A 23,420-nucleotide genomic window follows, 5' to 3' on the forward strand; every position below is an offset into this window, starting at 1 on the left:
GGAGTGGGGAAAAGGTGAGGTTGGGGCGCTCACTGGGGACTTTACAAGAAGGCAGAAAAATGCATTATTGAATGAAAAAATTACCGGCCATTAAGTAGTAGGTTTTTTTTAAAGAAAGAATAACTATTTTTTTAAATTATTTTTAAATGTTGCTTTTTAATTGTCTCGTGTTTTTGATTCGTTTTTTTTTTTTTTTTTTCATGGACTTTAATGTTTTAAAGATTAATATATTTGGTGTTAAATACATTTCCTGTTTTAACAAGCTGTGGTTTACATCATTGTGGTATTTTCATTTATCCTTTGATTGTAAAATGTCTGCTTCAAGATCTTTCAGTTTTATTTTGTTTTATTTTTTTACTTGAGGATTTTTCTTTTTCTTCTTTCTAGATGCCTCTGGCTGGCTTTGAGTCCATCAGAGATTTGTTTTATTGGTTTAGCTGTAACCAAGTATGCTTACAAACACAACAAATTAGAAATTCTCTGTATTTCTTCTTTTGTAGATGCCACTTGCAATGACCAGCAAGACCTCTTCTGTCAGAAGCTTCAGCAGTGCTGCATGCTCTTTGATTTTATAGACTCAATATCTGATTTGAAGAGTAAAGAAATAAAGAGAGCCACTCTGAATGAACTTGTTGAATATGTATCCACAAATCGAGGGGTAATTGTGGAGTCTGCATACCCAGATATCGTAAAAATGGTAAGTTCTTCCTTACTAATATTATATGAAGATATGTTGATAATGTAAATGGTAAAAAGTTCAGTTGAAACACTTAAGCTCCATTCACACTTGGACATCAAAGTCGCATAACAAATCGCACGCCATTCTTTTCAGTGGCAACCTTTCAAATCAGTGCGACCTAAAGTCACTATTTTTAAAAAGTGCCTGCGCTACTTTGGTGCGACTTTTGATGCAACTTTGGTCCAGAGAATGTAAAGTCGGATCTAAGGCACCTGCCATAGACGCACTGGACTTTGGAGACACACGCTCATGTGGAGCTTTGCAGGAACTTTAGTATTAGGTTTATAATCTGCCACATATTTCTCCTTTTAATGCATTGAAACTGCTTTGTGCGCAAATATTCTAAGGAGGGTTACATTTTTTATTTATTTTTTTTAACGCCTAAAGCTCTGCATTGTTCATGGCACTGGCATGGGTCTTGCCTCTTCTTTGCTCTTCCAGTGAACGTGATGCTGAAGACGCACGTAGTTCTTTATCTGCTTTAATCTGCCTTTTTAGTTCCTGCTTGCTTGCATAGCAGACAACCCAACTGTAAGTTTGTTTGAAGCCATCATCTGGTGTGTAGCAACTCTGTATAAAGCTGAGTATACACGTGCACATACACCAGCGGGTTGAACAAAAATAAACACAGATCCCTACGTCAACACAAGCGGTGTGTGATGCAGGGATCTACCCTGCCATGCTATTGTATTCTGATGGGGGAGGACTTCCTGCAGGGTGCTGTAAGGGTCCAAGGGAGTGGACCCTAAACATGAAAAGGGTACCTAGTCCTTGAAGGTTTTCAAGTTTCTAAGCTGCCCTGTGCCTGGACGGGTAAGGGAAACACCCTTTATTATTGTGGGGTGTCTCAGTGATTGTAACAATCAGTCAAGCTAGTGAGAGGCTGGACACCTGTGTGTGGTGACCATATGGGGGAGTTTTGGGCTAGCTGTGGGTGTTTGCAGGGTGTACTTCTTTTTTTTTTTTTTTTTTTTCCTCATCTGGCTGTTTTTTACCTGTATGATGGCACACAACAGTGCACCATTTCACCTTGGTTCGCCATGGTGCACGCGGCTTCGCTGAAGCTGAACATGCGACTTAACCTTTATCTGGGTGCACGAAAATTTGCGTCATATGCGAATACAGCCATGTCCGTTTGCCAGGACCACGTGCGTGCTCACGCGTGCCCAGAACGTTCCTGCACACAGCCAGCTTATTTAAGCTGTGTATGCCAAGCATACGGTGCTTCCAGAAGGCAGCTGTGGGACACAGAGCAGGCTCTGAACCAGACATTTGCAGCGGTTCATTTCTCCTTACCAGGGTCACGCGAGTCACCAAGTGTTGCTTGGCAGGCTAAAGGTGCTCAGCAGGATTGTTGCATAGGGGCTTGGTGAGCTCTATTAAAGGGTCTTCCTTCTGAGGTGTGTTTAATACTACACCCAGGTGCTCTTTTTGTGGTTTGTAAATGTCTTTAAAAAAGAGGAGCGGGACTAACACTACAGGAAGGGGCACACCTATGTCATCAGTAGTTCCTGATGGACCAAGTCATACCCATAGTGTTGTATCCCCTGAAGGACCAGAGGCTTCCAGGCAATCTGAGCCTTTACACCTATCTGGTATCGTGTCTACAGTCAACCCTTTATCACCAAGAATGGACTGTGCTTGGCCCTAGCCGGGTTAGAGCACAGGATTGCTGGCATGATTGCCTCAATCCCACAGGGTGGCAAGAAGCCTGACAGATCCTCCTCCCCAGAGCCTCCTAGTTTGGAGCAGGAATGTGCTGAGGATGAGGAAGAGCTAAAAGCTCAGGTTTCTGTGGAGGGCCTGGCGGATGAGTTTGCTGTTGAGCAATCTGGACAAGAAGATATTCAGTTCGATCCATCCAGACTTACCGAGATGGTTCGTTCTGCCTTTAAGGTGCCTTTTACAGAGGTTACTGAGCCCCCCCCCCCCCCCCGTCCTCTTTGGGGTCCCTGAGGCCTCTAGATTTTTGTTCCTCCTAAGAGGTTTTCCCTTTATGTCCCATGGATGAAAAGTTCATTAAGAATTGGAGCATGCCAGCCGTAGATGCAGCAGTCTCTTTAAATAAGAACTTGTCCAGTAGATAATGACAAGAAATTGGAGCTTCCTTTTCTTTGGCCAGTTCAGCTATTTAATTGGTACATTATTTTGCCTTTTTTTTCTCACAGCCTCATTTGGTGGAAGAGAGACTGCGCTCCTTTTGGATGTTGTCCGGGCAGTCAAGGCTTATTTGTCTAGATCTGCGGAGATCCTTTTTTATTGTACCAAAAGGACCCAAGAAGGAGCAGGCAGCTTCCAAAGCTTTCATTGCCAATTGGGTCCACCAATTGGTCATTCAGGCCTATGGTCTGAAACGTAAAGTGTCTCTATAGGGTGAGAGCTCATTCTACCAGGGGTGTAGGAACCTCCTGGGCTTTTCACCATCGGGTATCTGTGGCTCAGATTTATAAGGCGGTAACCTGGTCTTCAGTGCATACGTTCACAAACTTTTATCAAGTGGATGTTTGAGCAGCCAAGGATTCAGCTTTTGGCCTCTGTGTACTGCAGGCTGCCATATAAGATCTGATGGCTATTATTGGCAGGATGTCTCCATCTCCTCAAGGCTATTGCTCTGGAACATCCCAGTAGGTAATTAGGATTTTTTTTTTTTTTGTCATACTTGCCTGTTAAATCCTTTTCTTTGAGTACATTATGGGACACGGAGATCCCTCCCCTCTTTTTTGAGGATTCAGTGCTTGCTACAAAACTAGTACTTCCTGTATGGGAGGGGTTGTATAGGGGATCACTTCCGGTCTAAAGACCGTTGGTCTACAAGTATCATTTCACCTGGACATGAAGTATAAAGCCCCATACACACTATCAGATTATCTGCTGACTTTTTCCTTCAGATTTACCAAAACCATATAATATGAGGACAAACCTTAGTAGCTTCAATGTGTATGCAATCAGGCAGGCCCTTCTACTACATGGTTTTGGTAAATCTGAAGGAAAAACTCAGCAGAGAATCTGATAGTGTGTATGGGGCTTAAGCCAGCAGGTAATTCATATTAGCCTAACTCTGTGTCCCATGATTTACTCAAAGAAAAGGATTTTACAGGTAATGATGACAAAAAAAATCATATTTTTACCCCTCTGGACAACACCTTCTTAATTACTGTACCACCTCCTCTTCTTCTTTTTTTTTTATTTTTATTTATTTCTACCCGCTTTCCTACTTCCTGCATTTTACAAATATAATGGGAATGAGGAGGTGGAGACACTTGGCTGTCATTGTTCTTGTAATCCAGGGGGGGGTTGGCTGTAAACACACAAATTTCACTTTCAGGTCCCATTTCACACCTAGCTTAGAAGAAGCACTGGTTTTTGGCACGATTTTCCAATGCCATGCATTGTGACACCCACGAGAGTCGCTCATGAAGCATTTTGTTCCATTGGTTTGTGCAAAAGTTAGAGCGTCTACAAAATAGGGAATAGATTTATGACATTTTTATTATTCATTTATTTTTTTACTAGTAGTGGCGGCTATCTGCAATTTTTATCGTGACTGATATTATGGTGGACAGATCGAACGCTTTTGGGACTATTCACATTTATACAGCGATTGGTGTGATGAAAAATGCACTGATCTACTGTGTAAATGTGACTGGCAGTGAAGTGGTTAATGCTAGGTGGCGCTGTAGGGGGTTAAGTGTGCCCTCAGGAGTGATTCTAACTGTGGGGGGGCTGGGCTGTGTGTGACACATCACTGATCAGCGCTTCCGATCACAGGGAGAGCTGATCAGTGACACTGTCACTAGGCAGAACTGGGAGATGCTTGTTTACGTTAGCATCTCCCCGTTCTTCCTCTCCGTGAGGCGATCACGGGTATGTCCACGGACTTGGTTCACGGGACCCGCTGAGCTTGTGGCGGGTGCGCGTGCTCGCTAGACCACGTACAATAAAGTGATTTTGCGGAGCCAGCCTGCCACATTATAACTGCGGCAGCTGGTCCGCAAGCGGTTAAGTGACTTAGACCAGCCTATCTGTCTCCAACAACCATGCCATGTTGAGAGTATTTCAAAAACTGGTAATCTACTGGTATTTTTCATGTGCAATTATCTCTTGGGTTTACAAAGAATGGTTGGAAAAAGAGAATGTCCAGTAAGTGGCATTTGTGTGGAGGAAAATGCCTTGTTGATGTCAGAGGAGAATGGGTAGTTTGAGATGATAGTAAGGCACGAGTAACTCCAATAACCACTCGTTACAGCCAAAATATGCAGAATACCATCTCTGAACACACAACACATAGAACCTTGAAGCAGATGGGCTACAGCAGCCGAAGATAACACTGGGTGTCGCTGCTGTCAGCTAAGAACAGAAAATGGAGGCTACAATTCGCACAGACTAGCCAAAATTGGACAATAGAAGATTGGAAAACCTTGCCTGGCCTGAGTCTCGATTTCACATGGTCTGGTCAGAATTTGGTGTAAACATGAAAGCATGGATACATCCTGTCTTGTATCAATGGTTCAAGCTGGTGGTGTAATGGTGTGGGGGATATTTTCTTGGCAAACTTTTGGCTCCTTCTTACCAATTGAGCTTGGTTTATACACCACGGCCTACCTGAGTATTGTTGCTGACCGTGTCCATCCCTTTATGACCACAGTGTACTCATCTTCTGATGGCTCCTTCCAGCAGGATAATGCACCATGTCACAAATCTCAAATCATCTCACCACTGGTTTCTTGAACATAACAATGAGGTCACTGGACTCAAATGGCCTCCACAGTCACCAGATCTCAATTCAATAGAGCGCCTTTGGGATGTGGAGGAACAAGAGATTTGCATCATGGAGGTGCAGCCGACAAATCTGATGCAACTGCGTGTAATGCAATCGTGTCACTATGGACCAAAATCTCTGAGGACTGTTTACAACACCTCGTAGAATCTATGCCACGAGGAATTTTAGGCAGTTCTGAAGGCAAAAGGGGGTCCACCCGGTACTACCTAATAATAAAGTACATTTTTGGTATAATTACAGACTTCCAGGGGCACACCTCACCTGTTTTCAGTACTACAGCTCCGCTCCAGTGTGCACACTATACCAAATGAATGGTCTATGCAGAGAAAAGGAGAGATACAAAACGATTAGCAGAGGAAGCCATTGGCTGTGTTTTGAGGGAGAATTGTGCCCACTGACAATGACTACATCAGAGAAGCTTTGTGAATGTAAATATTGACAAGGAAAAGGGGGAGTAAGGGAGAAAAATAAAAAATAAAAATAAAAGAACCTTCACATAAAAGACCTCAAAAGAAAAAATGTGGGTTCAGTTGGACTTTTTAGGCATAAAGAAAGTTGTAAACACAACCAGTATATTCAAAAGGAATTATTTCTATTTATTTTTAAAACAAAAAATAAAAACAGAAAATAAAGAGTTCAATTTCCTTTTTACACACAAAAAAGAAATGTTTCCTCCTTATAACTACACATTTAAGACCTAATTGACATCCTATCAAAAGTAGTAAAATCCATTTCAAATTTCCAACAAGGAAAAGACAAAATATATATCTATATAAATATAGGATCAAGGATATCAACCATACAGTCAGCAATTACATATATTTTTGGTGCTCTACATGTTTCGCGTCTGTGATGACGCTTCTTCAGGAGCTGATAACAGTGTTCTAAATTGTAAGGAGAGAATATAAATAAATAAAAAAGAAAAAACATATATGTATATAAAATACTAAAAAACACATATATAAGCATACATATAAAATACATATATCCAAATATATATAACTTATTTCGTTATATCACCCATCAGAGTACTGAGGCGTTTCAAAAAAGGGGGATAAAGGAGAGGAAGAAAAAAAAAAGAGGGGGGGGGAGAGGGAAAAAGGGGGATTTTCTGGGACCGCAATGTGGGGGCGGATATAACCTTCCTATTTCATATCATATAGTGTCAAGCCATCAATACTTACATTCCTTCATAGAGTGTGTCCATCAGAGAAGCATGTAACTACCGAGGTGGTCAGGACATACCTCGTGATAGCAGTGCTGTACTAGAGCTGTGGGCGGGGGTTGATTTATTTTAGCTGTGGGCGGGTTTTTAGAAAGCCCCACTACAGCACTGGACTGAACCAATCTCCTGGAGGAAGAGGGCAGGGGCAATCTCCTGGAGGAAGAGGGCGGGAGCAGGGTGTAGTTCAATGAGGTCAGAGATCTTGCAGGCTCTGGTGTCCTGCAGGACAGATAAAGAAGTCATGCAGGAGTTTTCTATAGAAGATGGTGAGACCCGCTCCAGCGCATATCGACAGCCTTTTCTTTTCTGCAACACAGGTATGTTAATGGTACATTAGGAAGCTGTACTTTAGATAAGAAAAAAAAAAGTGAGCTTGACCTTTTTTAAGTAGTTTTGCTAGGATTAATATACCTGAGGGGTTAAACAAAAGATCTTGACTAGTTTATTTAAATGAACCTAGCCAAATAAGGCTAGTTATTCAGGTCACAACTTTTCTAGGATCCATTTATAACCTGCCTACAGTTGTGAGAAATGCTGGCTATTCACGGATAGTTCCCACAATGGCTTCCACTAGTCTGCTTTTCCTGACCCTCTAATCTCCATGTAGCGCTTTCTTATAAAACTTAACTTGAGGCAAAATATGACATGCCTGCATTCTCCATATTCATTAATACCTCCCTTCTGAAATGTACTTTGTGAGCTTTGTAGTCCCTATACAGCGGAGCCTAAACTGGGGGGAGCTGAAGCAGCACAACTAGCTGTGCTGCATTGGAAAGAAGATAAGAGGAAAGGGCAAAGTGCAAGGCAGATGAGCTCATCAAACTATTGCTTCTCCTTCTACTGTTTAACATCTTGGAGGTGGAGACGGGACCTGTACGTTTTACTGAACTGCAGCAGAGTAAAGACTCGGGTATCCCGCGCTATCAGACAGGGCTGTGTGGAGTTTCGGAGCGGTTTTTAAATCTCACTACTGGATGGACAAAAATAGAAATCCTTTAGCAAGAAAAACAACTCCCATATGTATATTTTATCTTTTTTATTTAGTGGTTGGGCTGAAGTTCAATCTCCAGGGGAGTGAATTCTCCAAATCGGCCAACTGTGCTGTATTTTACTTGTCTTGGGGCATATTAATATTGTGCCTCTACCATGCTCTGGCAGGCTATGGTTGTCTCCATGACAGCCTTGTAAATGTGTATCAACATGACTCCCATAACACGGCCTCGGGTAAATCAGCTGCTTGTTGCATGGGTTTGAGCATTTTCATCCTCATGTTCGTTCTTCTCAATTAATGCCTTCTTTCTGGCAGGCTTGTTCTGGTTTTGATTAGTCTGTACAGGTCAGTCCAAACTGTGAAGGGATTGTTCTGGGACCATACTCTTTCTTTCTTGCAGTTGTTCCCAGGTTTTTGCTTTGTTTCTGCAGCTATAACATGTCAAAGCTTCGCTTTTAACGCAGACCTAAGGTGTGTGTGTGTGTGTGTGTGTGTGTGTGTGTGTGTGTGTGTGTGTGTGTGTGTGTTTTATGCCAACACACTGGAATTTCACATTTTAAAAAGTGTACAAATATTTGAAAAACTGTCTTTGTCTTTGTCTATGCTTCCTATTTGCTATGCAGACATGCAAGCAGAACCTGGGATTCTCTGTAACCTCTTGGCTTTAGCTCTGCAAGCTTCACAGCCCAGACGTCATAGGCAGCCTATACATTGAGTTTTTTTTGTTTTGTTTTTTTTCTTAAACGAGCAGATTAAATGCAAAAAAAAAAGCCAATGGAGGTATTGGCAGAGAGAGGTAGCAGATACTGATCGTTTGGTAAGGTGGATGAGTCTGGCAGTAGAATTCATGAATGGGACTGTGTTATGCTTCTTATGTTTGAATTGGGGGGGGGTGGGGGGTGGAGAGACCATTGCTGCACAGAATTATTATTATACAGATTTTATATAGTGCCAACAGTTTGCTCAGCGCTTTACAACATGAGGGCAGACATTACATTTACATAAAAATTAGGTACAAGAGGAATCAGGGCCCTGCTCGTTAGAGCTTACAATCTAAAAAGGAAGGGGCAATTGATACAAAAGGTAACAGCTGTGGGGGATGAGCTGATGGAGGAAATAAAACAGTGTTAGTTAGAAGCAGGATAGGCTTCTTTGAAGAGAAGGGTTTTCAGGGATCGTCTAAAGATGGATAGATTAGGGGACAGTCGGACAGATTGGGGTAGGGCGTTCCAAAGGATGGGAAAAGCTCTGGAGAAATCCTGGAGGCGAGCATGGGAGGAGGTGACAAGGGAGCAGGAGGTCTTGAGATGACCGAAGAGGGCGGTTTGGTTGGTATTTTGGGACTAGGTCAGTGATGTAGCTGGGGGCAGAGTTATGGATGGCTTTGTAAATTATTGTTAGTACTTTGAATTTCATTCATTGGGTGAGTGGAAGCCAGTGCAGGGATTGGCAGAGAGGGGTGGAGGACACTGAATGGCTGGTAAGGTGGATGAGTCTTGCAGCAGCATTCATTATGGACTGGAGGGGGAATAGTCTGTGTAAAGGTAATCAAATGAGGAGGGAGTTGCAGTAGTCGAGGCGAGAGATGACAGGGAGTGAATTAGAAGCTTGGTGGTGTCATTAGTTAAAAAGGGGCGTATTCTGGAAATGTTGCGAAGGCTAAGGTGGCATCATTTGGACAGGGCTTGTATGTGGGCCTGAAAGGACAGTTTGGAATCTAAGGTTACCCCTAGCACCCTGGCATGTGGGGATGGACTGATGTGCCATTGATCTTGACAGAGGGCTACGTGGGGGAGGAAATATTAAGAGCTCGGTTTTTAGATAGATTAAGTTTGAGGAAGTGGTGTGACATCCAGGCTGATATGTCTGTTAGTAGATCAGCGATGCGTGAGGAGACTGATGGGGTGAGCTGAGGGGTAGAGAGATAGATTTGGGTGTCATCGGCATATAAATGGTGGCAGTGAAAGCCATGGGAGGCTATCAGCTGACCCAGGGAGGACGTGTAGATCGAGAATAGTAGAGGTCCAATGACAGAACCTTGGGGGACCCCAACGGAAAGGGGAGTTGGAGAAGAGGAAGTGGAGTTGTAAGTGACACTGAAGGTGCGATGAGATAGGCAAGATTCAAACCAACGGAGAGTGCAGCCATGGAGACCAAGCAAATTGAGTTTGAGTAGGAGGGGGTGGTCAACTGTATCAAAGGCAGCAGAAAGGTCCAAGAGTTATGCCCCGTACACACGACCGGACTTTTCAACATCAAAAGTTTGACGGAATGATTCCGGCAGACTATTCGATCGTGTGTGGGCTGCAACGGACTTTTGATTAGCAAAAGTCTGACAGACTTTAGAAATGGAACATGCTTCAAATTTTTCCGCAAGAACTCTGCCGGACCCAGTTCCTACCGAGAAATCCGCTCGTGTGTATGCTAGTCTGACGGACAAAAACCGACGCTAGGGCAGCTATTGGCTACTGGCTATGAACTTCCTTATTCGAGTCCAGTCGTACGTCGTCACGTTCGAATCCATCGGAGTTTGGTGTGATTGTGTGTGGCCAAGTCCGCTCATTCGGAAAGTCCATCAGAACTCCGGCAGAACTCCGGCAGAACTCCTTCGAAAGTCTGTCGGACATAAGTCTGGTCGTGTGTACGTGGCATAAGAGTATGGAATAATGACCGTTGGTTTTGGCTGTTAGTCGTTAGTGAGTTTTAGGAGGGCAGTTTCTGTGGAGTGCTGTGGGCGAAATCCAGACTGAAAAGGATCGAGAAGGTTATTTTCAATGAGGTGGTTGCTCAGTCGGTTGTAGACTAAACGTTCAAGGAGTTTGGAGGCAAAAGGGAGTAAAGAGATGGGTCTTAAGTTGTTAAGATTGGTGGGGTCTGAGGTCTTTTTTGGTATGGGAGTGACTAGTGCATGTTTTAGAGCAGAGATATGCAATTAGCGGACCTCCAGCTGTTGCAGAACTACAAATCCCATGAGGCATAGCAAGACTGACAGCCACAAGCATGACATCCAGAGGCAGAGGGATGATGGGACTTGTAGTTTTGCAACAGCTGGAGGTCCGCTAATTGCATATCCCTGTTTTAGAGGGTTGGGGAAGATGCCAGTAGAGAGTGAGAGGTTGAAGATATGAGTTAAGGAGTGTAGGATTGAGTCAGATGGTGACCGTAGTATTTCAGAAGGAACAGGGTCCAGGGGGCAGGAGCTTAAGTGGGCATTAGAAAAAAGTTTAGTGACTTCCTCTATAGTAGCTGGGTCAAAAGAGGAAAGTATTGCATAGGAGGACAGGGAGTGTAAGGTGAGGGAGATGTCTGTAGAGCGGAGATCTTGAGGCGAATCGTCTCAATCTTATTTTTGAAGTGATGAGCAATCTCCTGGGCAGTGAGTTAGTGGGTGGGGGTAATGGAGGACGAAGTAGTGGTAAAGGTAGAAAAGAGTTGACGGGGACTGCGTGAGAGGGTGTTAATGAGAGTGATAAAGTAGGTCTGTTTGGCAGCGTGCAGGCAGGAATGGAATAATGTTCTTCCTTCTCATTTTGTTGACAGCTGCATTTTTTACAATTCCAAAAGAAATGGCTTCTAAAAGAGAAGATTGCGATGCAGATAGTCACCTTATTTCACACCCAGTTCCTGGCAAAGAATCATTGACTAGCATTTTCAGATGCCATAATTCTGCCTAAGGCTACATTCACACTTGTGCGACTTGTCATGACTGGACACTGAAGTCACATCTTGTTTTTCAATGACAACTGTTCAAATATGTGCCACTGCACTACTTTGGTCTGACTTTCATGTGACTTGAGTGACATAGACTGCAATGTAAACCCTCAAAAGTCACAAAGTAACTCCTAAATATTATACATGCAACGGTTGTCCATCTTTGGTCTAAGCCAAAGTGGCCGTTGAGTCACACAAGTGTGACTTGAAGCCTTCACAATTTCTAAGAAATACAGGGAGTCCCCGAGTTCCGAACCTCCGACTTGCAAACAACTCCTACATACAAACGGCAGGCGGTGCTGATGGGCACGTTGGAAAACGCCATTCATGCGTGTCCAAATTGCTAACAAATCCGATTTTAAGAACAAACAGGCAGTCCCTAACCTGTTCGTAACTTGGACTGCCTCTGAGGAGGTGACTAGCTTAAAACTGCATTTAGAACAATGTAGCAAAGACATGCAAGTAAAGTTTCTAGTGTTATTTTAGATGCAAAATTTGTCCACAAGACCTTGTTGCCATCAGACCTTTGTTCCCCATGTATAATCATTGTGTAAATGTTAAGAAAAACACGTGGGAAGGAAGAAAAATAAAAAAAAATCTGAAAATATGCTTACTTTACGCCCAGTGTCTAGGCAAAGTGACTATGCAATCTTTCCAATGAGATCCTGGGTACGCTGAGGATCCCAAATCTTTTAGGGTCGGTGTGCTTTTCTTCATAGGCCTTGATGACTCAAAGCCTTCTTTCTGGCAGGCGTATTTTAACAGAGGGAATTGACAAAGAATGAGGCAATCCTAAAGCCTACACCACTTTTATCAACTTAGAAAACAGGGAAGACACTCATCTAATGTCATATGCAAGTTCCTTAACCACTTCAATACAAGGCATTTGCACCCCCTTCCTGCCCAGGCCAATGTTCAGTTTTCAGTGCTGTCGCAATTTGACAATTGCACATCATGCAACACTGTACTCAAATGAAATTTTTATAATTTTTATTCCCCACAAATAGAGCTTCCTTTTGGTGGTATTTGATTGCCTCTGCGATTTTTTTATGTTTTGCGCCATAAACAAAAGAGCGACAATTTTGAAAAAAAAATCAATTTTTTACTTTTTGCTATAATATCCCAATTTTTATTTATTTTTTTTCCCCCTCAGTTTAGGCTGATATGTATCAGCTACATATTTTTGGTAATAAAATAATTCCCAATAAGTGTGTTTTGCAAAAACCAAAGTTATAGCATCTACAAAATAGGGGATACAGGGGGTCCCCAGGTTACGAACCCGTTAGGGACTTTGCTCCTGTTTTGCAATCTGGAAATGTTTGTAAGTCAGCCGCGCATGTGCAGAATGACATTTACGGACATTTACGATGTTCTGTCAAATCACGTTCGGCGCATGCACTGCAAATCGGACATTTCCGGCATTTTCCGAGGCTCCGTCTGGCTGCACATGCGCAGAATGGCAGAGGGTCCCCGCAGCTCCCTGTTCGTAATTAGGAGTGGTTTGTAAGTCGGGGACCCCCCTGTAGTTTTATGGCCTTTTTCTTTTTTTTTACTAGTAATGGCAGCGATCTGCAATTTTTATCCTGACTGTCTGATATGTCCACCTCAATGTCGCACTTTTGACACTATTTTGGGACCATTCACATTTATACAGCAATCAGTGCTATACAAATGTATTGATTACTGTAATGTCACTGGCAGAGAAGGGGTTAACACTAGGGGGAGATCATGGTTAATTGTTACCTAGGGCGTGAGTCGAACTGTAGGGGGAGGGGACTCACAAGGGGAGGAGACTGATCCGATGTTCTTGTGTACTGGCAACACATGATTGGTCTCCTCACCTGACAGGACCTGGATCTGTGTGTTTACGCAGATCCATGGTCCTGCTCTGTTAACGGGCAACCGCATGTGATTGTCGGACATCGTGGCTGCGCGCTCCGCAGACGGCCGGGAAGTCCGGGACATCATGACACCCACCCAGGATGGGAGATCCCTCCTGCGGACGTCCTATGACTATGGCTGGGATGGGAAGTAGTTACAAACACTTTAACCAAGGATGAGCTCAGGCGTGTTTGCAACCCGCATGTGCAAAGCCCACCAGGCAGTCGGCACTGCACAATGCTAATCACAGGCAGTGAGACATTTCCCGATCTCTGCAGCCGCGAATTGGGTAAATGCCACTGCCTGTGATTAGCGCTGCGCAGTGCCAACTTCCTATCGTGGTCTTCTTTTTCTTTTTTTTTTTTTTTTACACAAATAGAGCTTTCTTTGGTATTTAATCACCACTGCAGTTTATTTTTAACGCTACAAATGAGACTGAATTTTCCAAAAAATAATTAAAAAAATGCATTTTTCTTGGTTTGTTATAAAGTTTTGCAGATAAGTAATTTCTCTTCATAAATTTTGACCAAAAGGAAACTGCTATGTTTCTTTGGTAAAAATAACCCAAATCGGGGTTTATTTAGTGTTGGTGGTGGTGATGGGGGACAGACAGATGTTTTGTGCACTGGTACAGATGTTTTAGGAGTACACTGATGTGTATGGGGACAGGCGTGGTGCTTGGTGTACAATTTGTGGGGTATCTGTGACAGTGCTCTGTATAAAACCATCCTCACACAGAGAGATTTCACATAACTGTATATTCCCCCTCTCCGCCACCCCCACCCCCCGCACTGAGCTTGGCGGGGAGAACTGTCTGTTTACATTGTGATGGCTTTGGACACAGCAGTCACATGATCGGGAGGACCAGTCACAGCACCCTTATCCCTATCTCTGCTTGGCTGGATCCTGTGATCATAATGATTCCTGAATGTCCACTCAGAACGAGAGGCCCACCCGGCCGTTTATGTAAATTGGCTAGGTGGGAGTTGTTTAAACAGCATAGTGCCCCTCTCTAAGCGGTAATTAACCTGGTTGATCTTGCCACTTCCTGTGCCCCCCCCCTTGTGAGCTGACCACCATAATCTGGACTGCTGAGCCCTGATTATGGTGGTCAGCTCCTATGTCTGTCTCTGCCCCCCGCCCCCTCCGGTCGATATTTATAGTTCAAAAATAGAACAGTTCAACTGGAGCTGCATGCTTTGAATGCTTCCTACCTGTCCCTGACCCCCACCCTATCCTTCTAGCTCAGCTAAAGGAGGGAGGAGGGGAGCTATTCACTGCAGAACAAGGGATGTGAGCTGTCTGCTGACAGTTCACATCCTATATGCTTGGTCTGACCTGGCAGTTATCTGTGGCAGTTTTCTATACTGAACCCTTTAATAAGGTGCAGACCCTGTGCTAGTTTCTATTTTACTCTAAAGCAGGAATGGTGTGGTGTGATAGATGGACCTGAAATGGGTCTATCAACTTTATTAATGTGGCGCTGAGCAAACTGTACATACACAATGTAGGACTGCTTTCACACTGCTCCCTTGCAGAAAAAGCATATTCATTTTCGCAGAGTTTCCAGTGCATTTTGCACCTGTGAAAAAGACGCAAAGAGCAGAATGCAACCACAGGTTTATTTTTGTTTTCCATTCATTTCAGTGTGTGTGTGTGTGTGTGTGTGTGTGTGTGTGTGTGTGTGTGTGTGTGTGTGTGTGTTTGTTTTTTTTCCCCCACAGTTTGAAAGGATCCTTTGCTAATTATTATAAGTCGGTGGGGTAAGTTCACATAAGTGTTACCACATGCATTACTGTAGGCTTTCGTCATTTTGTGTGGAAATTGGCTAATTCTTAAAGAGGAAGTAAACCCTTCCAAACAACTTGGACCTATAGGTAAGCCTAGATTAAGGCTTACCTGTAGGTCCAAGCAATATCTCCTAAACCTATATGGTTTAGGACATATTTGCCCGAAAATGGGCACCGCTGTCTACGGCGCATGCGCCGTAGACAGCGGCGCGCAGGCGCACTAAATGCGGCAAATCAAAGAATGGATTTGCCTAATTTGTCGACTCCCGTGCGCATGCGCGGGAGTGACGTCATCGCGGCTTCGCCGTATGGCAGCGGCGGAGCTGCGAGACGCGACTCCCGTGCGCATGCGCGGGAGTGACGTCATCGCGGTTGCGCCGCTGTGATTCGTCGGAGCTGCGAGACGCCACAAGCAACATGGATGCGGCGGACTACAGGGGACAGCGGCGACTTCGCTGGCTCCTGTGTCAGGTAAGTGACACATAATGAGCTACTATGCGATGCATAGTAGTCCATTATGCTTTACCTTTGCAGGGAAAAAAAGAGGAAGTAAACCCATTAGGGTTTACTTGCTCTTTAAAAAGGATTACCTGACGTTCAGTTCAAATACTGTAAGCGGTATTTCTTGTGGTATAAAACATTCCTTTGCATAAAAATGTGTGTAAAATCAATTCACAAAGATTGTCAAACGCGTGATCAGCCTTTACTTGAACACTGCGTTCTTAGCGGTGATAATAATGGCAAAGCTTCTTTGAGGTGTTTTGTTGAGGTCATTTTTAATGCAGGTAAAATAGATCTTTGCTCTTGTTACAGTCCTAGAGAGATCTGCCTCGATATAATCTGACTTCCCTGGCCTTTTTGACCCAGCTGCCTTCCCTTTCCACCTAAACACACTCCGAGGAAGAGTTTTAGGAAGTCTGTATTCATTTCATCAGTGCCGCCAGGACATGCATCCCTGCTCTCTGGCATCAGTCGGAGCCCCTAACTATAAATGGTTTGCCAGTATACAACATAAGTAGAACCTCATGTCCATTGTTAACGCAGCAGTGGAGAGACCCTCTGTCAACAGTAAATTTACTGGTGCAAATTCACATTCGCAACAGAATAGGGCTGAAACAACTAATTGATTATGAAATGAATCGATTACGATTTTCATAATTGATTAATCGGCCAGTAACATAATGGGGTTTAAAAAAACAAAAATTTGCCTTTTTATAGTACAAAAAGAGCAAATAATCGCTACTGTAAATATTACTTTCACAGTTCTACAGTAAAAAAATGAACCCCTTAACCACTTCCCGACCAGCGCACGACGATGTACGTCGACAGAATGGCATAGGCAGGCATATTGGCGTACATGTACGTCCGATCTTCAATGCCGCCCTGCTGGTCGGGATCCCCGTGAGTCTGGTCGCGGGACCTGCAGACTCGATCGCCGCGGGCATACCCACGATCGTCTCACGGGACGGCTGAATGGAGGAAATGCAGTGTAAACAGCATTTCTCCATTCTGCCTAGCAACTAGTGACGCTGATCTCTGCTCCATGTGATTGGAGCAGAGATCAGTGTTCACTAAATGAAAGCCCAACCCCCCCACAGTTAGTAACACACCCCTAGGAACACTTAACCCCTACACTGCCACCCGCTGGTTAACCCCTTCACTGCCAGTGTCATTTACACAGGAATCACTGCATTTATATAGCAGTGATTACTGTATAAATGACAATGATCCCAAAAATGTCCGATGGGTCCCCCACAATGTCGCAGTCATGATAAAAATCGCCGCCATTACTAGTAAAAAAAATAAATAAAAAATTAATAAAAATGCTATAAAACTATCCCTATTTTGTAAACACTATAACTTTTGCGCAAACCAATCAATATCGCTTATTGCGATTTATTTATTTTTTTTTTTTTTTATTTTTTTTTTTTTTTTACCAACAATATGTAGAATACGTATCGGCCTAAACTGAGAGAAAAAAATGTTTTTTTATATATTTTTGGGGGATATTTATTATAACAAAAAGTAAAAAATAATGCGTTTTTTTTTTCAAAATTGTCGCACTATTTTTGTTTATAGCGCAAAAAATAAAAACCGCAGGGGTGATAAAATACCACCAAAAGAAAGCTCTATTTGTGGGGAAAAAAGGGCGTCAATTTTGTTTGGGAGCCACTTTGCACGACCGCGCAATTGTCAGTTAAAGCGACGCAGTCTGGTCTTTGACCAGCAAAATGGTCCGGTCTGAAAGTGGTTAAAGTAGTGATTATCTGCTTTTTTTTTTTTTTTTTTTTTTTTTTTTTGTTTGTTTTTTTTAACATATGAAGGGCTCATTTTAGTCTTTTTAACCCCATTATGTTACTAAATGTCTTAGACCTGTTTCACATCTATATGTTTATTGGTGCTTTTTGCAGAACTGCAGTACAGTTCATTTATTTGGTTTCCTATGGGACATGTTCATATCTGTGCTTTTTTTTTTTTTTTTTTTTTCAGCCGCTGCATATGTGGATAGGGTCAGGAACTTTTAAACGCAAAATGGTGCTTCTTTGGTTCAATATACTTTGCGTTTTTGAAGCAATTTGTGTTTTTTAATCTGCCCAAAAAAATGCAAATTGCAGTAAAATCACGTGCGCAGAAATCAAAAACGCACAGCAAAAAGCACTGTAGAAACAGATCAAAAGCAAACTGCATAGGTGTGTACCGAGCTTTATGCTGGCCACACAGATCAATTTTCAGATGAGAAAATTCAGATGAAAAATCTTTGTACATTCACTGAATGAGAGAATTTTGTTTCAAGTTTTCACTTGTTTTTAAAATTAATATAATTTCTGAATGAAAATCACATGCAGTGTCTGAAAATTCATTTGACCAAGCAGTTTTCTATTTCCAAATTTTCCCGTAACTGTGGTTGAAAATGAACGTCAATTTGACCCACTTTTTTTTTTTTTTTTTTTAAAAGGTTATTAACCGATTAATCGACTAATCCAAACAATAATCGGCCAACTAATCGATTATGAAAATAATCGTTACTTGCAGCCCTACAACAGAATGCACCTCCTATCTAGCTGTCACCAAGATTGAGATGCTCTCTCATTGCTAAGGCTGCTTTCACACTGAGGTGCTTTACAGGCGCTATAGCACTGAAAATGGCGACTGCAATGTGCCTGTAAAGAGCCGCTCCTCTCACTCCAGTGTGAAAGTAGGAGTGCACTGGCAAGCAGTATCTTTGAGGCACTGTAGGAGTGGTGTATAAAATCAATTGAAATCAATGGGCAGTGCCACTGTAGAGGTTGTTTGTGGTAATTGTTTGCCCTTTAGGCCGAAAAGGGCTGTAAAAACGTCAGTAAAGCACGCTAAAAATAGTGGCGCTTTACCGCCGACACCCCCAACTCCCCAGTGTGAAAGTAGCCCAAGGGGTTTTTCTTTGCACTCTGGAGCCTAGACCTACACCCTCTTGCCCCCTTTTGTACACCCCACCCTATTCCTCCTATCCCTACACCCTCTTGCCCCCTTTTGTACCCCCCACCCTATTCCTCCTATCCCTATGTGTTGTCGCCTTTCTGCTTTCAATCATCAATATTTTTGGACCCCATCCTTTTTAAAGTTTAAAATTTGGGAATACTCCGTGGAAAGATCACAAAAGCAAGATTCCCACTAAAAGTTTTCAAGAAATGTATTAACGCTCTTCAATACGCAATGTTCAACTGAATGCAATGCATGTGGTGGAGTTCAGTGGGTTATCTGCATGGGCAGATCGTGGCTATCCAGTTCTGGGAGAACATCCCTGGATGTCCTCACATGTGCGTGCCCCCCCGGGGCGTTTATCGGCCTCACTCTGACTGCTCCGTACTTTGAACACAGCTGATCAGCTTAAAGGGCTGATCACAGCAGCCCTTTACCATGTGATCAGCTGTGTCCAATCACAGCTGCTACAATATTAACAGCGGCTTGCTGGTTATTGGCTGTCCTTTGTTCACAACGACAGCGTATGAAGAAAGGAGAGCCGATCTGTCAGGACACAGTGAGAAAAGCATTTACACGGATATTCGGTGCAGCCTCATCCGTGAAGAAGAAAATTTACTTATTTGCAAAATTTAACAAGCTAAGAATAAGGTGTGTGTGTGTGTGTGTAAAAGAGAGAAAATATTTAATTTGTTTAGGAAAAAAAATTAAAAACCCAGTGGTGAATAAATGGCACCAAAAAACTCTATCTGTCTCAAACAATTGCTAAAAATTTAATGAGTACATTGTTGCGTGAATGAGTAATTGTCATTTAAAATGTGACATTGCTGAAAAGTGGCCTGGGCCATAAAGTGAGTGAACGTGCCCGGTATTGAAGTGGTTAAAGCAGATGTTGAGGTGATGCAAGGCCTCCTCACCAACTGTCAAGTGCTCTCTGAAGAGTGAGTTGAACATGGATCTTTCTTCAGAGACAAAAGCAAGTGTGAATGAGCACTGTAAAAAATGTTTTAAAAATTCCTGTGACCCATGCAGTGGCTCTTGGCAGTGTCCTGCTTCCAGAGCTTTCATGTTCTGTGTTTGAGGTTTCCCCCGTTTTGCAGAAAGTGAGATTTCCTGAATGATACCACAGTTGACCGAGAGTACTTTTTCCACTTTAACCTAGTCCGCTTACATAATCCTTTCCTGATTTGATACTTGTATGGTGGTTTTAGATCACATTATGATTACAGTTTTCCATAAACATTCATTATTCTGTCAGATAATCAGACCTACGGCTAATTTGGTATTAATGTTGATTTTACAGCTTTATCTTGTTTGGTAATCTTCCCAATTTCTACTGGCAGCCTAACACATGGGGGATGATTAACCTCCAACAGAAATGTCCTCTTTCAGCTCAGTTACCAGGAAAGGGTCCCGTCGGACTAAACAGGATTTTGTCTTTTAAACCATAGAGCCATCAAAATCACAACATTTATTAGTATAGTGCAGCCTTTCTCAACCTTTTCAACACAGAGAAACCCTTGAAAAAAACGTTGCAGTCTCAGGGAACCCCCCAGCTAAAAATTGCTGTATGCACAACTCATGATACATTAGTGTGATGGGCACTGGGAAGAATGTTCCTTACACTTGTGGTCATTGGAAAGAATCGCTCCTTAAAGAGGAAGTAAACCCTGATGAGTTTACTTCCTCTTTCATTCCCTGCAAAGGCAAAGCATAATGGACTACTATGCATCGCATAGTAGCCCATTATGTGTCACTTGCCTGACACAGGAGCCAGCGAAGTCACCGCTGTCCCCTGTAGTCCGGCGCATCCATCTTCTCCGTGGGGTCTCGCAGCTCTGCCGCTGTCATTCGGCGAACCCGCGATGACGTCACTCCCGCGCATGCGCACGGGAGCCGAGACGCGCGGCATCTTCGTCATCGAGGATGCCACGCTCGGTGCGCCTGCGCATCGCATGCGCCGTAGACAGCGGTGCCCGTCTTCGGGCAAATATCTCCTAAACCGTATAGGTTTGGGGGATATTTCTTGGACCTACAGGTAAGCCTTAATCTAGGCTTACCTGTAGGTCAAAGTGGTTTGTAAGGGTTTACAACCACTTTAAAGATGGCTAAAGAGATCATTTGTGTCCGTGAAAACGTATCTGAGAGGCAGAAATTGCTCAAGGAACCCCTAACAACCTCTGGAGGAACCCTGGTGTAGTGCATTGATTCAAATGTGTGCACATGTGCAAGGCAACTGACATTCAGGGGGCACTTTAACCACTTCAGGTCTGCGCTATAGCTGAAAGATGGCTACAGTGCAGGCTTACTTTGCCGGGAGGGCATACATGGATGCTCTCCCGTGATTGTGCTGCCCGTGTGCCCTGTGATCAGAGTCTTTCGGACAGAGCTGGCCACAGATCGGGGTAAAGGACCAATCCTAGCAGCCCTTTACCACGTGATCAGCTGTCAGCCAATCACAGGATATAAACAAGCTGGTTATTGGCTTTTTTTTCCTCAGAGAAGAGAGCTGATAACTGGCTTCTGTTAAAGGGACATCTGCTCTGATAATCAGGCACTAATTATCAGTGTTCTGTTTATCAGTGCAGTCCCAACAATGCCCATCAGTGCTGCCCATCAGTGCTGCCAATCGGTGCACATCGGTGAAGGAGAAAAATGATCAGTCTGCAAAATTTTATAACAAACTATACAATTTTATTTTTTGTTTAGCAAAAAAAAAAAACAGTGGTGATGAAATATCACCAAATGAAAGCTCTATCGTGTAAAAAAAATAAAAAATTTCATATGGGTACAGTGTTGCATGATCACGCAATTGTCACTCAGAATGTGACAGCACTGAAAATTGCCCTGGGCAGGAAGGGGGTAAAAGTGCACAAGTAGGCAAGTGGTTAAAAAGAGTTCAGTTCCAAAGTGTCACAAAGATAGGAAGACGCAGACACAGGTTCTTATGTGAAGGGAAACCTTTCAAACACTGCATTAAAAACCTGAACCATGGTTCTGCCATTTGTTTTATTGTTTTTTAACATTCTGTGGTGCAAATCCTCAATGTACTGGCTGTGCCTGTGCATTAAAACCCTGATAAACCTCTATGGGTCTGTGTACTGTGGCTGGAGATCATCGTAGACACTCGTTGAAGCCTGCGGGCTGTAATGTGCAGGCACAGCCAGGACATTGAAGACTTGTGGCAGTGGATGAACACAAATGGCGCAACAGCAGCCATCCAGTCAAGTTAAGTATGCTGCTGTGGAGGGCTAGTCAAGGAAGGGGGAAAAAGGATGAGTCCACATGGATTTAAGTACAACTAAAGGTAAAACTTTTTTTTTATTTTTTTTTTATTTTTATTTTTTTTTTGGTTGAATTAAATCGCATACATTTTTTATTACCGGTGTTTTATCAGATTTGGCAGCCCACCAGGATTTGTAACGGAAGAGACGTTCCGTCGCTGCCATCTTGCTACACCCTGCACTCCTCCATAGCAAGGATACACTGGGAAGGGGGCAAGCGGACAACTTTTTAAACTTGTTTTGCATTTCACACTTATTTTTAACAGTAGACGGAGCTTAGATGGTGAAATACAGTACTCCATCTTCTAAAGGAAGCACGAATTCTTGTGACCTGGGGTGCCCCAAGGGATTCCTTTAATTATGCAGCGATTTCCTTTTTTGGCTGTGGGGCAGGAAATGAAGGTGCAATGGAACAGATGGCAAAAAAAAATCTTAAAAGGGGGGGGGGGGGGAGAGAATGTTTTGCCTGTAGTTCTAGCTTAAAGTGCACTTGTCCGCTAATTCCCCTCCTGGTGTTAAATTCCCCCCATGCTGGTGGACAAGTAGGTTTGCTTTACTCTGTAGGCTTTGCAAGTGTGTTTGTTTTTTTGTTTTTTGTTTTTCCCCTTGGCATAATAATCTGGCATTTCATTTTGCACCTTGGATAGTTAAATCTTGCTCTGTATTCAGTAACCAGTGTATTCGTATGCTTTTTGTTACAGATTTGCGCTAATATTTTTAGAACTCTACCGCCGAGCGACAATCCAGACTTTGATCCCGAGGAGGATGAGCCGACACTAGAAGCATCTTGGCCTCACATACAGGTTAGCATTAGGCCGCTATTCATGTGCGGGAACCGTGCTGTTTGTTTTTTGTTCAGTTCACATTTTATTATTATTCTGTTTAGTAAACAAAAGATGTATTCAGTCCTGATTTCTCACGAGATGAAAAGTTAATTGGTGTTTTTCTTTTTTTTTATGACTTGGTGGGTTGGTCAGCACATATAAACCAACACTTTGGTTTGAGTGCACATTTGTTCTTTGCCTTGCCTTTAGCTGCCATTAGATTTAGAACTGTGAGTAGACCAGTAGTGTTGGAGGCCCTTTTGATTGAGTCATGCTCCCCCACCCAGTCTGAGCAAATGTTGCTTCAAGTCTTATATTAAAACGGCACATTTAAAATCCACTAAGCTGACCAAAAGAATAAAATTGCATCACCCAGAACTGCCCACATATGTCCTTAAAGTGGAGTCCCGCTCTCTCGCTTCTCGCTCCTCCTCCCTTGCGCTCTCTCCCTCCTCCCCCCTCCCCCCCTTGCGCTCTCTCCCTCCTCCCCCTCCCCCCCTTGCGCTCTCTCCCCCCTCCCCCCCTTGCGCTCTCTCCCCCTCCCCCCCTTGCGCTCTCTCCCTCTCCCCCCCCCTTGCGCTCTCTCCCTCCTCCCCCCTCCCCCCCCCTGCGCTCTCTCCCTCCTCCCCCCCTGCGCTCTCTCCCTCCTCCCCCCTCCCCCCCCCCTGCGCTCTCTCCCTCCTCCCCCCTCCCCCCCTGCGCTCTCTCCCTCCTCCCCCCTCCCCCACCCCTGCGC

The 23,420-nt window shown here is 43.6% G+C and overlaps 1 protein-coding gene across 1 annotated transcript in view; it reads left to right on the forward strand.

The window, feature by feature from the left end:
• PPP2R5A (protein phosphatase 2 regulatory subunit B'alpha) overlaps positions 1–23,420 on the forward strand; it is a 144,195-nt gene that overhangs the window by 84,171 nt on the left and 36,604 nt on the right. The window contains exons 2-3 of the mRNA XM_077485740.1: positions 501–697; positions 22,562–22,663. Of these exons, the coding sequence (XP_077341866.1) occupies positions 501–697; positions 22,562–22,663 (299 nt within the window). The remainder of the gene's footprint in view (positions 1–500; positions 698–22,561; positions 22,664–23,420) is intronic.

This window comes from Lithobates pipiens, unplaced genomic scaffold (genome assembly GCF_037356315.1).
Source record: "Lithobates pipiens isolate NorthernLeopardFrog02 unplaced genomic scaffold, aLitPip1_a1.2 Scaffold_18, whole genome shotgun sequence".
Classification (NCBI taxonomy): Eukaryota; Metazoa; Chordata; class Amphibia; order Anura; family Ranidae; genus Lithobates; species Lithobates pipiens.